The 16,883-nt window shown below is 41.6% G+C and overlaps 2 protein-coding genes across 12 annotated transcripts in view; both read left to right on the forward strand.

Annotated features, from left to right (window-relative positions):
* The first annotated feature begins 646 nt into the window (after positions 1–646).
* Positions 647–11,490, forward strand: ggnbp2 (gametogenetin binding protein 2). 8 transcript variants are annotated; one of them, XM_088906566.1, is made up of 14 exons: positions 647–759; positions 1,724–1,846; positions 3,173–3,253; positions 3,901–4,154; positions 4,448–4,546; positions 5,867–5,980; positions 6,125–6,334; positions 7,515–7,689; positions 7,951–8,139; positions 8,644–8,755; positions 9,144–9,269; positions 9,350–9,504; positions 9,600–9,851; positions 10,800–11,490. In XM_088906566.1, exons 2-14 carry the CDS (start codon positions 1,754–1,756, stop codon positions 11,004–11,006), a joined length of 2,067 nt encoding a protein of 688 aa, XP_088762692.1. In that variant the 5' UTR covers positions 647–759; positions 1,724–1,753; the 3' UTR covers positions 11,007–11,490. The 8 variants fall into 8 exon arrangements, with proteins under 8 accessions (XP_088762692.1, XP_088762693.1, XP_088762691.1 ...); XM_088906567.1 differs by having other exon boundaries at positions 6,125–6,328; XM_088906565.1 differs by having other exon boundaries at positions 648–759; positions 6,125–6,328; positions 8,644–8,791.
* Positions 11,491–13,160: 1,670 nt separating this feature from the next.
* Positions 13,161–16,883, forward strand: part of dhrs11a (dehydrogenase/reductase 11a) — a 36,059-nt gene continuing 32,336 nt past the window's right edge. For 2 of the 4 annotated variants that reach the window (XR_016086118.1, XM_088906580.1), the window contains exon 1: positions 13,195–13,506. Coding sequence is in view for 3 of the 4 variants with exons in the window: in XM_088906580.1 (XP_088762706.1) it covers positions 13,375–13,506 (132 nt within the window). In the remaining variant the exon portion in view is untranslated. Of the gene's footprint in view, positions 13,507–16,883 lie in introns of all 4 variants that reach the window. The other 2 variants (XM_088906578.1, XM_088906579.1) reach the window with 2 other exon arrangements.

The following is a 16,883-nucleotide window of genomic DNA, read 5'->3' on the forward strand; positions in this document are numbered from 1 at the left end:
AAAAAACGTCTCAAAATGGGCTAGTTGAAAGGGATATTACATTTCCTTCAAGGCCTCTAAAGGTATTTTAAAATATAATGGCTTTTATCACGGTGAAAATTGCATTGGTGATTTTTTTAGCACAAAAAATGTACATAAGTGCAAAGAATAATTGGTCTTGTTGAGCATAAAATGCCTAAAACGCAAAGGTACGTCCGTCACCAAAGCAAAGCCCATCATATATAACAATTAAAAAATGTGAGACGTATTCTATTTTACAGAAACTAAACCACAGCCTCTCTGGTGCTCACAGTGGTGTAAAGTGGAAAGCAATATTTAAAAATTTAACTTCCCCGCTCATATCCCGCGCCCCGCCCCTCCTGTCACGTGTGATGACGCCACAATCGCCTGTCCGGAACTACTTTCTGCAACGTCTCTCGGGGGGTCAAAGGTTGTTTTGAGATCCTGTCGCCACGTACGCTTAACTGTATTTCTCGGTGCGAAAAAAAAAAAATAGAACAATAAATTGTTTAGCCTTGAGCCGCTGTGAGTGAAGCAAATATAATACGGATTTTATTTACAAAAAGTATTTATAGAATATTATTTTTCTGGGAAGTGTGAAATTTCACTACGTGATTACTGATGAGACCTGAGCTCTGTGGCGGAGTGACACGAAGGGCGCGCTCAGGCTCCTTTCTGACGCTTCGGTTTTTTTTCGAATCGACAGGGAGACTGGGGTGTCGCACGGCGAACTTGAATATTTCTTGTTCATTTTGCGGGGTAATATTTCGAACCTACGGAATGACAGTTTAGTTTGTGTGGGGGTTTTTTTTTCCTTTCTTCCCATTCCCTCGACCCCTGGAGTTGTTAAAGAGTGCCGCTCGGTCCGCCGGCGAACCAGTTTGGGTCAGTTTGCGGGGTCTGTCTCGCGATAGGGAGGTGGAGCGGAGTGCAGCTGCGCTCCTGCTGATTATAGGGGGCTGTTTTGTGAAAATAACAGCAGCAAATTTCACGCGTCTCCCTGAAAGTTTGGAAAAGTTAGACCCCCCCCAGAAGGCTGTGGTGTTCAGGCGTCGGAAAGCCGAATCTCTTGATCGATTCGGGAGGGATTTGTCGGTCTGTGAAGGATTTTTTTTTGTTTTAACTTACGGCAGTGTCGTACTGTGTGGTTCGGCTTCATCAACATTTCGGCGTTGGAAGTATTAAGCTACAGCTGCGCTGTTGTTGTGTACGCGGGGTTTTTTTTTATCGCCCTTGTACTTAACTGTGTAAATAATTCGGGAGTTTGTTTTCCTAATTGAAGGGAGGTTACGCAGGGTCGATAATTTAGCAGGCGCCTGTACCATAGTGAGCCTGAAGCGGTGGGTTCTGCGTCGGAAACGCAGTTTTGCCTGTAATGGGTCAAAATGTAAAACACTTGTTACTGCTGTTGCACTCCCTTTAGGGGGTATTTATTAATAATCCCGCTGGGGACGGAGGGACAATAGATGCAACATGCGATGCGTGGGGCTGTGCACGTCTGGCTGTCCGAAGTTGACATCTTGTTTTCCGAGATTAGCCCAAGCTTCGTGTTAAGTTTTGCGAGGTGCGGCGGCGTTGGGGTTATATAAAACGGGATCTCCTCCCCCCTCTCTCTCTCTCTCCTGCACCTTTCTCCCAACCCCGGTGGTGACGGCGAGCTGTGTGTGTGTGTCCGTGGGAGAGGGCGAGTGGAGTAACTCGGGCTGTCCCCCCCTGTGCGCAGGCAGCGGTGCTGGCCGGAGCAGACGAAGACATGGCGCGCCTGGTTGCAGTGTGCAGAGACGGGGAGGACGATTTCCACTTCCTCGCCCGACAGATCCCCCTGTACATCGATGACACGCTCACGGTGGGTTTCCGCGACCCCGGCCCGGACCGGTGCAGTCACGTATTTCGCCCCCTTTCCCCCCCCCCCCACGGAGACGGGCTGCTCACTTTTGCAAACTGCGGGACAAATAAACGCGACGAGGCTGGAAGCGGCGGCGCTAGGCCTCTCTGCTAGGCAACAGGCCATCTTACGAAGTGCGTTAAAACTCAGTCGTACCGGGGCGGGGAATGACATGAAACCTCATATGCATTTGATGGGAGATCTAGCAGCCTGTTCATGAAGTTTAATGTTTCTACAACATGTATTTCTGGAGTTGGATTTTGACAAGTGAACCCCTCTGTTTCGGGCCCTCTTCGGCCCCGGAACCGCCGATCATTCTCTGCTCGATCAGCTCCTTCCTCCGGCCTCCTTGTTCATTCCTGATTGCGGTGCCGAAGGTGTTTAAAAGGGGCTGAACGGGCAGTTCTGTTTCTATAACCATTTTGTCACTTGTGGTGTTTCTTGCTGGGCTTTCGTTTAAGCGTAATGGCAAAGGTGTGAGGTCATTGATTTCTCATTGTATGGTTCTTGGTTTTAGATGTCTTCTGAAAATCCCGAACTTCATAAGATGTCAGAAGGATTTTTTTTTCATGTAATTGGTAATGGTTTTGGAGGAAAATGATGCAATTTTATTATTAGCTTTTTATGTGGGGGGGTACTTCAGTTTCTTAAACATTGCAATACTTAAATACCATATTTTAGAACCTGGCTTTCATAACATGCATTTACAAGTGTGTTTTGGTTAAGAAACAACAGTTGCTATTTTTATTTTTTATTAGAAGTAGTTGTTCGTGTTAGTACATAATTCTGAAATGACTTTACTAGTGATCTGGCTTTTGAACATTTAATGTTGGTTATAAGCAGTTTGCTCTCCAGACCCTTTAGCTTTTGTCCAAATCATTAATTTGTGATGGTGCTGTTATTTGTTTTTAGTTCTTGATTTGGTATGTATCCTACTTTTGTTTGGTTTGGTAAACCCTGAAAAATATACTGCAAGAATTTTTTTTAACATTTTGTATTATAGAGCTAAAGTGTCATTTAGATAATTTCTAGAGTTACTTCAGATGATTCAGAGGGAGTTAAACATAAAGATGTTATTTTATTAATGCTTAATCTGTAATGTGCTTACCTTTGTTTGTAGTATGGATTGGAGGATAAAATATTGGGTCATCCAAAAATAAAGTACCAAAATGAAGATGTACCCTCTCAGAAAGATATATGATTAGACACAATAAATATATTCAAACGTCTTAACCTCTTAACATTATGTAATTCTGTTGTGAATTACATCATGTCAATTTTTTTCAGATGGTGATGGAGTTTTCTGATAATGTGCTGAATCTTGAAAGTTACCAGATTAACAGCTCACAGATGAAACAATTCATACAGGTAAGAAAGTTGTAGGTATAGCTTGAAATTAGTATTGAGCAAGTACTTCAGTGCTTTAATGATCTCAGTTGTTAGTAGAAACTAATGAAAGTATAAACTGTCACTTGTTGTGCTGCTATTTTAGATTTTGTTGCAAATCATGCTGTGTCATGATACTTGTTAGTAGTAGAGTATTTGAACTCTTTACACATGGTAGTGTAAAATGCTGTATCATTGAATATAGGAGGCATAGGATTTTACCAGTTGGTATATGTGCATTTTGCTTATAGAAAACAGTATTTATGAGTTAAGTGATTTTTGCTTTAACGCACTCTGAGCTTTTCATTTAGCTTTAAAACCCTTTTCTGTAATGTTCCAAGATAATTCTATTGCTATGAATACATTTTTTGTTGGAGATAAAGAAGCGGCAGTTGAGTGCCTCTCTATTTTGTGCATGGGGCAATCTTTGAATCTAGACTTAGAATCTCTAAATGTGAAGTGTAGGCAAAATCGACACTTCAAAAGGCTTAGAAAAAGAAATGATCCTAGGATTTTGGGAAATGCACTGTGTTCTTAGGTTTGCTTTTAACGGGTGTGAGACACTAATTGCAGCTTTATCTAACCTGTTGCCGTGATCTGTTCCTGATGTTTCATTCCATGTGTTGCAGTATCACAGCATGCTGAAGCACCAAGACCTGAACATCGCCATGATGGTCACGTCACGGGAGGTTTTCAATGCCCTTTCTCAGCTGGTTCCATGCGTGGGCTGCAGGCGCAGCGTGGAGCGCCTCTTCTCGCAGCTCGTGGAGTCGGGGAATCCGGCGCTGGAGCCGCTGACAGTGGGGTCCACTGGTGTCCTCTCTGTCACCCGGAATTGCATGGCAGACGCAAAAAAACTGTACACTTTGTTTTACGTTCACGGGTGAGCCCCCCCCCCCATATGCTTACATGTCTGGGTGATTGCTTTTCAAAGAAAGCTTTGTTTGTCACATAAGACTGCGGGCCTTTCAGTTTTAAAATGACGTGTGTCCAAGAAGAGGAACTGTGATCTATTTCTGTTGGCCTGAACAATAGAGGGCCAACACCTATGCTGGTACATGGTATGATAGGTCCATTTTCTTTTCAAAACAAACAGGACGTGAGCTGTTTGTTCTTTAGCAAATGGAGATTAACCTGTGTGTGTTCAAATGTGAAAAGGCATGTTTTATTTTATAGGTCAAAGTTAAACGACATGATTGATGCCATTCCTAAAAGTAAGAAGAACAAGCGCTGCCAACTGCACTCTTTAGATACGCACAAACCCAAGCCCTTAGGGTGAGTCATGTTTCGTGCTCTTTTGTTTTACTCACAGATTAAAAGGTCATTGTAATGCACATACCTTACCGAGGTTACATAACGTGATGAAGGTTTGTTAGTTTTATCTAAAAAAAAAGTGTGTATTTGAAAGAATTGATGCTTTTAGAACTGAATTCTCAGCTAATGGCTTTATTAACATTTGAGTTTGAGGGTTGAGTATTTTTGCATTTTTAAAATCAAGACTTAGATTTTTAATTTCTTTGTGAACTACAGAGAGGGAATTGCAGAGAAAGTTGTAGTAATAGATAAAGACCATGGAGGAAGCAAGAAAGAAATCAGATGTAGCATCCTTTTTCACTTTGGACCATTTCAAGCACCCGGCAGGTAATCAGTGTAGTATGTTAAGAAATAGCGTAAGAAGTAAAGGCAGGTTTCGATTTTTATTATTGTTCTCCTGCACTAACATCATAATTAGGTATAAAATATTTATTGTATGTGCTCCGATTTTCATGTTTTTGATTTAACATGCATCAGATATACATACCATGAATGCATCCTAAATAAGTTCTTTCTTGAATATACTTGGCCACAGTCAACAACCGGCAACTCGACTGAGAGTTCGAGACCATATACATTGTGCATGTCTAGCTGTGTGCCAGTATGAATAGCGTCACTTGGGTGACACACAGGCAGCTAGGCAGTCTTTGTCTTGGTGTTCTTCCACCCACTGTTGTCTCTCGCTTACTATGTAAATTTAGCAAATGTCTTTAATCTCGTCATTTGTACCTTATGTTCATACATCTAAAGTAAAATCATTGAAACCCCAAAACAAAGCCACTCCGTGAAACAAAACTGAAATTCAATGCAAAGAATTAACATTTGTGAAATGTGAAATCTGAATATCTCCATGAAGCAAAATGTCTTCAATTGTATGCAAAATGTCTGTTCTGCAAACAAAAATGAAAAGCATTTTGGTGTCCCATCTTCATGGAGATTTTCACCAGATATAGAAGAAATGATTTACTGGAAGGAGCGCAACACGAAGAAACTCAGTCACACTTCCTTACTGTTAGCAAAGCCTTCATTGATAGTAAGCAATGGTAGTAGTAGACAGTGGCTTTTTTGTGTCGTAAGGTCCGAGAGGAGCTACAATCTGTATAATTTACAATCTCCATAGTTTATTAAAACAATTAAACCGTTAATAATTATTGTAGCTACCTAACTAAATTATTCTAGATGTTTTTGCAGGTGTACTGTATCATTCTTCCTCTACCTAATTTTTTATTTCTTCAAGTCATGAAACAAAATGCAGAGTTTAACAAATAATGTCTTTTGCAGGGGCAGCTGGATGGATGTGTGGGAGCTTATGTCCCAGGAATGCAGGGATGAAGTAGTTCTAATAGACTCTGCCTGCCTTTTAGAGACCTTAGAAACGTATTTACGCAAGCATCGGTAAGAATCTCTTCTGATGAGGTTTTGAAATGTTAAACTCCCCAAAACTTGAAACAGAGTCCACTTATGCCTTCATGAAGGTGCTTGGACAGAACAAGAGCTTTCATTTTCTTTGATCCCGTGTTCGTTTCCTTTGTTTTGCAGGTTTTGTACTGATTGCAAAAACAAGGTACTGAGAGCCTATAATATTCTCATTGGCGAACTGGACTACAGTAAAGAGAAGGGCTATTGCGCCTCTCTGTACGAGGGCTTGCGCTGCTGCCCACATGAGCGACACATCCATGTGTGCTGCGAGACGGACTTCATTGCACATCTTTTGGGACGAGCTGAGCCCGAGTTCGCTGGAGGGTATGAGTATGTAATTTGCTAGAGTGGGCTATCTAGCGCTTTTTGTTGGCTTTTCAGATTTTTGTTGTCCGATACCAAAATATGATTGATATTTTAACCAAATACTGTGTAGAGAATGAGAAATGCCCAGATCCAAGAACATTTTAAGTTTCTCTGCAACTAATGTCATTTCAGTCACGGAATCATTGCTCCAAATCAGTGCTGGTTTAAAACATTTTGATATTGTATAGCTGTATTCAGAACATTTGTGTATTACTCTGCTGGTTTTATGTTATTCTTTCTTCAATCAATTATCTAAAGTTTGTTGTAAGGTTGTAAATTTATTGATTGCACTAGCATGATGAGACTAGCAAATCTCCTCTGTGATGATCCTTGGATTTGTGTTACAGAGCAGTGCTTCAAAAGAAGTATTATGGTAAAGCTCATGTACGTTCCACATCATCTGGTTCCAGGATTATTTTGATAACTGATTAAATATTTCTTAGTGTGTTGTCATCTTTAATTGGCCGTGTGGCAAGATCAAAATGTTTAAGCATGTGTGCTGACTTGCCTGACACACTAAAGGCTCTGTTGCATGAAAACCGAATAAACTGAAAATCAGTGTTCCCAGTGTATAACATAAGCCAGAGTTGTTTCACTGTTGATGAAAATTGGGATTCAAAACAAAAACTTGCTTAAAAAATAGAATAGTAGAACTAAAACTGCTTAAGGCATAGGTATTAGTATTAGTAAGGTTTGCTGCTTGGCAGATGTGAATTCTAACTTTTTGTTCTTTAAATAGGTAGTTTTTCTTGTGACTGAACTGACATTAACAGTTGTTAGAAAAGTTTGCAATTCCCATTGCCTTATTCTGTTATAGAAACATGTTTGGTATGTGATTGATTCAGTGAAGGTTAGCGATGAAGATGAATGCATATGCAATTTAAAGTGGTATATCTGTTTTTTGCATGCTTTGAGCTGCACATTAATGTTTTAAGGATGAAATACCCCAGATTTATTGGCACCTTTGTATGGAATGCATTTACTAATACTGCTTCTGTGGGCTTTCTTGCAAATAGTTCCTGTTTTTTACATCCAAGAAATAGCATTTTAGTCTCTTGATTATCCTTTGAAATATTTAAAATGTTTGGATCAATGTGCTGTATGTCACTGTAGGTTTTGTTCAGTATCTGTAACTTTCTTGCAGGCGCAGGGAAAGACATGCTAAGACCATTGATATTGCTCAAGAAGAAGTTTTAACCTGTCTCGGCATCCACTTGTATGAGCGTCTCCACAGAATCTGGCAAAAATTAAGAGCTGAGGAACAGACATGGCAAATGCTGTTTTATCTTGGTGTTGATGCATTGCGCAAAAGTTTTGAGGTTGGTATATAGCATACCTGCAATGCCAAAAGTCTTGTTATTGTAAGCAATGATATTAGGAAGTCTGATTCTTGGGCTTTTTGGTAGCATAATCTATGATTTTGTAGTGTTAAGTAGGAACATGGCTACTTTTATCAATATTAATCCTCTGCCAGTATTTCCTATTAAATGCATGGGCAACCTGTAATTTTAACATTTGTATTGCAATGTCAATAACGCTTATTATTTTGTGTCACTGTTGCTATTATTTCCTCTCTGTAGATGGCAGTTGAGAAAGTGCAGGGAATCAGTCGACTGGAACAGCTCTGTGAGGAGCTGTCCGAGGAGGAGCGAGTACGAGAGCTAAAGCAGGAGAAAAAACGACAGAAGCGCAAGAACAGGCGCAAAAACAAGTGTGGTTTCGACATGTCTGGACAAGAAGCAGAGGACAAGGGGAAGAGCCCGGATGAGGTAAGTTCATGCCGTTCTGAATCAGAGCGGAAAAAAATCACACTGACATTTCCATAATTATGCTGCAACACCGTTTTCATTGCTGTGCTCAACATTAAAAAGTACAGGTTTGTATCGTATGTGTCATTCTATGCATTTTTAACCAAAATGGAAGCATGTTAACTTGATACGCAGTGTGCAATGTGGAAAACTATAGTGGATGCTTTTTAGCTTAGGTTTTTCATTACGTACAATTACAATATGCTGTTTTAAGGTATTAAAATGGGAACTGAAAGGAAATTATAAATTGACTACCGATGAACAAAAACCCAAGAGTTTTTAGGCCTGCTTGTTAGGTGACAGTTGACTTTCTCTGAGTATCCAATGAAGGTGGTGCTTGTTTCCCCACAGTGTACGTGCTCTTTAGTCAGAGCACAGCTTAGATTTTATCAAATGATTTTGATTTATAAAGACGTTGCTTTCCTTCCACTGTCATTTGCTATATGTGTTTTTTGCCTCTTTTAGGGTTCCTCTGAGCCTGTGGAGAGTGGCTGTAAGGCTTGTGGTAGTACAGAGGAGTCAAATGGTTGTGTTGAAGTCATTGTTACAAATGAAAGCACCTCTTGCAGCTGCCCTGGTAATGCAATACTGGACTCGCCTAAAACAAAGAAAGGTCTTGATTTTCTTCTGTATTACATAATTTAAATAAGTAGTGCAAATGACTCGCCAGTTGCATGAATAACATGAGAACTTGATTTACATTAAGATGAAGAGTAGTCAGATGTATACGAACAGTCTTAAATTTTGTAATGTTATCAGTTGGATTAAGAAGACTTTTTTTTAGGCTACTTGATCTATTCTGTATTTATAAAGATTAGACTTTTTGAGTGATATTTTCTAAACCAGGGTTAACCTATGCGTGGTGTAATGCCACTTTATACTGGTTTTTGGGGGATTTATTATTCCTGACTGAAGAGAAATGTAATGAATTTAACCTAAACTAGTGTTCTTAACTGTGTCCATAGGCTTATCACCCCATTGCAATGGAAGTGATTGTGGTTACTCTTCCAGCATGGAAGGAAGTGAGACTGGGTCTCGAGAAGGCTCTGATGTGGCCTGTACTGAAGGCATTTGCAACCATGATGAGTCAGGTTGGTTTTGGTTTTATTACAACCCTGAAAGAAAGATTGACTTGATTTCCGTGTCTAAACTGCTTCCTTGTCTCCTAAAGGAGATTACTCATGTGGTCATCGTTGTGTTGAGGATAAGGAGGAGGACGGAGTTGACAGTTGTGTGGAGTGTTGGGCAAATTCGGAAGAGAACATGAAAGGCAAAAATAAAAAGAAGAAAAAGAAGAATAAAATGTCATCCTGTGGAAACGATCACGTAGGTGATGTTGGGTGACTATAGTAAAAGGTTTTGCAGCTACACGTGCTTTTTTTGCATTAGCAGCATACCAAGATATTTTCTTTGTCTTTTAGTGTCATAAACCAGGGAGCTGTCTTGTGGATGCAAACAGAAGGGAGAACGCAGGGAATGCACACCCTGACCTACACTCCTGCAGAACCAAAGAGATGTGTGCTAAAGCTTGCTGCGAGTCCTTTGCGAGCATTGCTCTCCAGTTGCCTTGGGCAGAACATAGAAAAACAATGAACCACTTTCCAGCGCCACCCTTAGAAGCATCCCACTGTGCTCGTTGGGACAGCAGCGCTAAAAGTTTAATCGAACTCCTTGTAAGTACAGGCAGTCAGTCATTTTTTTTCAAGCTGAAGATGAATATGTCGTTGTTTTAGAGCACCTTATACTGTTTTAATTCCTTAAATGGAAGTGGTAGTCCTCAGCTGTGGTATAGTACTCTGCTAACATAAAGCTGTTGTTTTTGCAATGAACCGCCCTCAGCGCAGGTGGTATGAAATGTTTTTCTAAAAAAGCACCACAAAAGGGTTATTTGGTGATCACTTCTTTTCCTGTGTTATAAAGGTATCTACTTCTCTAGGCCTGTACACATCAAGTGTATTGACCCCCCACTCCCAATAGCGTCATGCAGGCTTTCCTAGTTTAAAGCATTAGATTAAAGAACACTACATTTATTGTGGGAGAGAACAATATTACTCATTTAACTTACAAAGGCTTGTTCTTGTGATTACAATTTTTTTGTGTAGAAGAAAGATACTGCTGCGTGTCCTGATTTACCAAAATGTTTGCTGTGGTTTAAACTGAGTTTTTTAGACTTCAGACTGAGTTTAAAATGCATGCAGACCTTGAATATGGACAGTGCCCTTCATATTTAGAAGCATTGCACTGTTACATATTTCAACAGGGATGTGAAAGAAATGGAAAACACTCATGCTAATTGTCATGTAGTAGTTTGTAAATACATTTTGCATGTAATTTGTTTATGGTTTGTGTATTTAAAAATTGTGTAAAAAATGTTAAAGTGGAAAAAAACTTGATTTCTTGTCAGTTTTAACTCACAATGAGGGGGTGATGGTGCTAGACGTCAGCAGAAGCACTAGAAAACTGATTTGTTTCTTAAAAATACCTATGAAATTCCAGTTACAAAGCAGTACTGGACTGTAATCCTAGTTATGCAATAATTTTGTATAAACAATTGTCGTGAAAACCCTGCTCAGGGATTAAAGGTTGGTGATTGCTCTCAAGACATATTTTTTTTTATACAGGATGAATCTGAAGGCACTTCTGATGAAGAAAACTGTCTAACACAAGATGAGATCCAGTCTTTTGTGGAAAATAATCAGTCTTTCTACAACAACAGAGATCAGTACCGACAGCACCTGAAAGATAAATTTACCAAGTACTGCCGCTCAAATGAGCAGAAGCAGCCGGTGTGTCGCGGTGGATGGTTGACCACAATGGGAGTAAATTAGTAATGGAAACCGCAAAGCAGCCCCGTCTCTTTACTGAAACACTCATAACGACCACTGCGCCTTTTTTCAAATTTCTAAAGTACATTTGGTGTCTTGTTCAATTAATCTTTTTTTCATTTTAAATGTGATTTCTTTTTTCCTCCCCCTTCTTGTCCTCTTCCCTTTCTGCCCCACTGTGCTGTTTCTTTCAGACATCAATTTTAGGCTGGTGGTGGAGAGCACATTCAATATGATCCTCAAGCTTTCAAGCTATGACATTTGGGTAGATGTGGTAGCCTGTCTTCTCTTTTAAGCCATTTTCCGTTTGTTTCTTTGACTGTGACACTTCATTTTTAGTGGCAAAAAGTTCATGGAATAAATGTGTACAGAGAATTATCTGAATATGAGATTTTACAGAGAATACATCCGTTTATAAAATGGTTTGGATGTGATGTGAAAAGCGCAATGTGCAAAATTTAAAAAATAAAGAATATTTATTAATATGCATTTTTATGTATGTGCTTTTCTTTGACTCGGGTCAATGTGAAAGATCCCAAGATATCCTTAATTGTTTTGGGAAAGAGGGAGAATCGAGATGTTTACAGTACTGAAAATGACAGCAATTCACAAAAAGAGCTTTTAAGGTGTTCAAAATGTCTCATAAGATTTCCTTTTGTACCTGACAAGCAATGCTTTTAGGATTTACAGTGCTAATTCTAGGCTTGTTGGACATTCCCTATTTCTCATACTGGGGACTGCAGGTTTTTTTTAAAGAAATGTCCAGAGGATCTGTTTCATTGAGAACACTGTCCTGAGTGGGACAAACAGTCTGTGGGTAAACTACCCCTAAGGAGCTTAACTGTGCATTATGCGTGTGTGGTTGATAAGATCATTTCAGGTGTAGTATTCAGTTTTCCCAGTTAACCCTGTTAAGTTTTTCAAAGTTCAAAGTGTGTAGCTGGATAGTCTCGAGCCCACTCCAGGTTTAGTGGTTTTTGCACATACGGGGGTTGAAAAAAATAGGATCTGCTTGAGTTTTTCAATTTCTTAAGCTCTGTGGAGATAAAGTTCTTAAACATACTATATCTTTTCTTTCATAGGTAATCTGTATCTTCCAAAAAACAGCTTCGTACGTACTTATATAATATTGAAGCCAAATATAACTTCAACGGATTTGCCACTAGATGGCAGTAAGCAGTAGGTGAAATCTACTCCTGGGTTCGTTTGCGTTTTGGCTGGGGAATCTGAGGGGAATTTTCTGGAGAAAACTTTTTCTTTACCCTCATTTTGTAATGTTTTCTCCTATTAGGGTTTTTTTTAACGATTTGTGTGCATTTATGCATCGTGCACGTCTTACATTATCGACAATAGCATTTTTAATTGATGTTTGCTTCGGGTCCAGTCTGCGATATTCTGTTTCAGTGCTCGGAGGTTCTCTTGAGAAATATACATTAGCACTTCCGTCAATGTAACTTCGGTTTTAATATCGATTGATAAATGTTTATAAGCTGTGTACAATGAAATTTGAAAATCGGGTTTAAACAAACGTCTGGCAATCAAAATAAAACGTATTTTATTAAATTGATCTAGAATAAACCGTAAACGTGTCTGGAATTTGCTTGAGCTTTTCAAGTGGCAGTGCAGACATTTGTACTAGATCGGAATTAAAAGGCATTTATTATCCTGTTTAATTCGCTTCTCATAAAACAGGACGGTTCCAATTAAGCAGTTCATCGGGACGTTTTAATTAAACGTAGTGTGTCAGACGCACTCGAGAGTATTCGGGTTTTTTAATGACTGGTAGCCGGGTTCAAAGTAATTATATTTGAAAATATCCCATGATTTATGGTTATATGAGGTGGTCACGAATTCAGCTCCAGGCGATTTCTCAGGATGACGGGCGGCGACATACCTTCCCATAACAATGTTTGACGCCACTCAGTGCAACGTTATCATTACCATTTTTATAAATACGAAATAACAAGCAGGGATAAAATAGCTTTGCAGCGGCAGTTCTCACGAGTGTCCTGTGTTTCTTCCCCTGAGCGTCAGGGGGCGCCCTTCACACAAGGAAAAGGCGAAAGAGCATGCGAGTGGGAGGCAATGTGAACCACAGTATTTGCGTTTCGTGTCCCCCCCCTCCTTGCCTTTTAATATTTAATCCGGAGCTCTGGGATTGGGTTTTCTTGGCGGTGCCTTTTCCTGCAGCCAGAGAGGACGAGATTAGGAAGGGTTGAACGGCAGTACTGCCCGCCCCCCTCTCTCTCTCTATATATATATAAAACACAGACACGCTGGAAAGGTTTGTGGATTGTGGAGAAAAAAAAAATCGCCCGCTTGTGTTCGATTTCTTGCAAAAGTTCCGACTGGCTCATCTGTCCTGGGAGGCATGGACCGCTGGAGAGGCAGGGTGGCCCTGGTGACCGGCGCCTCGGTCGGCATCGGAGCGGCTGTCGCCCGGGCTCTGGTCCAGCACGGGATGAAGGTGGTCGGCTGCGCCAGGAACGTGGACAAAATAGAGGTGGGAGATGCGGACAGCTCTAGCGGTGACCCCCTCCAGCTCCCCCCCATGCGCCCCTTTTTTCTCCGCCTGGCTCTCTTGTGAACCAGCGGCGGCTGCCCTGCGGGACGGGCGCAGGGTGCGAGTCGGGGCAGTGGCGTGAATCGCGCAGTCCTTCACCTGAACCTGATTTCCTCTCAAACGCAGGTTTAGGATTCAGGCTGTTTGTTGTCGTCGCGCAGATTCTGACGAGCAGTACCGACGGCGGGGTCGAGACTCATTGAGTTAATCCCGCAACACGCTATGGGGCTGAAATCGGTTTTTTTTGTTTGATTGGTATGTGAGTCTTCAGGTTGTCTTTTGAGGAGGGACGGGTCCTGCAAGGTGGGACGCAAAGAAAAGAGACAGTCTGAGGCTCGTGTGCAGGGTTCGAGGGGAATACTTTACCCTGATTATAGAGTCTGTTAAAGACTGTAAAGAAGAAAGCGTTTTCAATGGAGAGCGATGCAACCCTTTTGTGCCTTCGCAGCTGCTGTGATACAGTATGTTCGTGTCAGGTTTTTTTACTTGTAGCAGGAAGGTGAAGCCGTCATCTCTGAAAGTTACCACTTTCTTCTGTTTTACAGTGTGTTCGTACTCTTACCTGTGTGAGAGGTTGTTTTCCGTTCAAGAATAAAAAGCTATGCTTTTATCTCGTCTTTGGCGCTCTTGAGCATGCAGGTCCATAGGTCATGAGTCAGGTTGAGGAAGTAGGGCCATTCTTTTTGAAAGCTAAGCTTTACGAGTCTCTGCTGCTGCGGAGTTTGGGACCTGCCCTGCAGCAGACAAGCCTAATTTTACCACAGATCTCCGGCTCCTGTAGAATGATATCGAAAACCGAAACAGTTTCCATAGAGCCTTGGTTCAGAAACACTGCTCTAGGTGTTACTGTAAGACAGCCCCGCACCTCTGAGCAATGTAAAACAGCATTCAGCAGCATAGATTGTGTAAGGTCATGAAAACAGCCATTTAAGAGCTCAGCTGTGCATGGTTCACGTCAAACATTAACTTTGCTGCTTGAAAACTGCACTTAATGATAATAATTGCTTACACTTATATAGCACTTTTCTGGACACTCCACTCAAAGTGCTTTACAGGTAATGGGGATCCCCTCCACCACCACCAGTGTGCAGCCCCATCTTGATGATGCAACAGCAGCCATAGTGCACTCACCATACACCAGCTATCACTAGGGAGGAGAGCAGAGTAATGAAGCCAATTCATAAATGGGGATTATTAGGAGGCCATGATTGGTAAGAGCCAATGGGAAATTTGCCCAGGACAGCAGGGTTACACCCCTACTCTTTTAGAGAAACACCCTGCTATTTTTAATTACCACAGAGGGTTAGCACCCCCACTAACACCTCTTCCAGCAGCAACCTTAGTTTTTCCCAGGAGGTCTCTCATCCAGGTACTGGCCAGGCTCACGCCTGCTGAGCTTCAGGGGGTTATCAGTTGTGAGTTGCAGAGTGATATGGCTGCTGCCATTTCACATCCTTGGGCTCTCCTAAGACTCTTCACTGTTGTCCTTTCATGGGGAGCAGCAGTCCTATTGTCTTAGACTGGTTATTAAATCTCGGTTAAGCAAATAAATTCATTGACGTTATAGAAACAAATTGACAAAATTCGAATTAAGGGATGAACTCCAGAATGTCCTTCTGATCGGAGGCGATGGCACTGTTTCGGGGGGGGGGCCCGGCTCGGACCGTGGCAGCATGTGCACTGTTGTGAATGGCCACAGGTAAACTCATGTGGCTTGAGCTGAAGGCTGCACGGGGTGCCTGTACTATGGCTTTCTCTGACTCTGAGTCCTGAAGGGGTGTGTTGATAATGTTATCACTGTGCCTGCAGTGCTGGGAGTGGTGGTCTGAGCCCTGCCCTCTGATCATATGGGGTCATACCAGCTGCTGGGATGGAGCGAAGCAATAGACAGACCAGTATCTGAATGGAACGTTGAAAACCGTCAAACCTCACAGCCGAGCTCTGTGTGGGACAAACAGGACCACCAGGCCAGGGAGCTTGGCCCTCTCCGATTGTGAAGCAGAGCCAAGTCAAGAAGATTTCTTTTAACGTTTTTTCCTCCAGCTGTAAAACAATAGATAAGAGATAAGATACGATCCCTTTATTGGCCATATGGCCATATAGGATGTCTTGCATTAGGAATTTGTCTTTTCGCAGACCCCAGCTTGCTCTCCATGAGACACACAGACAGGGAGAGAGAAGCTTGCGGTCAGAGCGCAGGGTCAGCCAGGGTCAGCTGTTGAATTATTAGGATACAGTCTGGAGTTGAAATACATTTTCAGCTCAAGTGTGATTTCTGGGCTCATCCCATTCTTTTTTTAATCAACTTGCTAAATTTAAGACTGCAAGCTCAGCCAGTGTCTGTTGTCCAGTGACTGCAGTCTAGGTGGCTCTGTAACTAGTGCTGTTTTGCCTTTGGATTCCCAGTCTGACATGTTTATAGCTGCCCATGTTCAGCCAGATAGACCCCACAAAGCTGGCATTGTGCAGATCCTCAGAGGCACATTAAGATCACAGGCCCTCTGTAATTACAGTTAAACAAATGCTCTGAAAGAGCCTTCTCAGTGTTTCTTTGTAGCCTCTCAATGCTTTACAGCTGTGCAAGAACAGCATTCCATTGTGCAAGGCAACAGTGTGATCAGAACCTGCTGAATATTACAAGAGTATTTTTGAATGGTTATCAAGAACCATTCAGCCTTAATGCCCTTTGGGAAACATGCTTAGGCACCATAGGTAAGCAAAAATGAAAGTGGAAAAGGTATTGACGTCTGTGGAGAACTAAGTGATGCTATATTGTATGCTCTGGACATGACAAGTCTCACGCCTAATTTGTAGTTTCGGGTAGCCTTTAGCTCCCAGGAGTGAAACTTGTTTACTGTATTTCCAAAATTCCCACCAGCATGGTTAAAGACCATGCCTTCAGAGGAGCAGAGTCAAAGACAAGACTCAGGACATTCAACCGTTGACCACTGACTGCTGACAGCTGTTGAAAAGCTTTATTGAATGTCTGCCCCTTGTTCTTATTCATGAGATTGAGCACTCTGAGAAGAGGAGGGTAAACATTTGTAAATATTTTAGTGAACTGAAGCAAAACCACTGAGCGTGCACACACTGAGGGTGCATATTTAACCACAGCAGGAGGTTAATGTTTTATTTTGTATGCCAGCATCCGTGTTTCGTTAGAGGTGTCCAGCATGAATGGTTCTGCTCTCTGGCTGTTCCACCTGGCGTTTGGACTTGTGGAACTGTAGCTGCCAAAGGTCAGGCCCAAGAAAGTTGTGAAGCAGCTTTTGTCGCAGACGTGGCACAGTGAATTAATTACCTGCAGGAGTTTGGCT

The sequence above is a fragment of the Atractosteus spatula genome, chromosome 27, assembly GCF_055471065.1.
Source record: "Atractosteus spatula isolate fAtrSpa1 chromosome 27, fAtrSpa1.hap1, whole genome shotgun sequence".
NCBI lineage: Eukaryota > Metazoa > Chordata > Actinopteri > Semionotiformes > Lepisosteidae > Atractosteus > Atractosteus spatula.

What these genes read in the sequence shown, in the direction of transcription:
- ggnbp2 (XM_088906564.1), top strand. Translation starts at nt 1,754, where the DNA reads ATGGCGCGCCTGGTTGCAGTGTGCAGAGACGGGGAGGACGATTTCCAC. An exon ending in CACAAACCCAAGCCCTTAGG is followed by an intron (nt 4,547 to 5,866) that starts GTGAGTCATGTT and finishes TGTCTTTTGCAG; the next exon opens with GGGCAGCTGGATGGATGTGT. An exon ending in CATCCTGTGGAAACGATCAC is followed by an intron (nt 9,505 to 9,599) that starts GTAGGTGATGTT and finishes TTTGTCTTTTAG; the next exon opens with TGTCATAAACCAGGGAGCTG.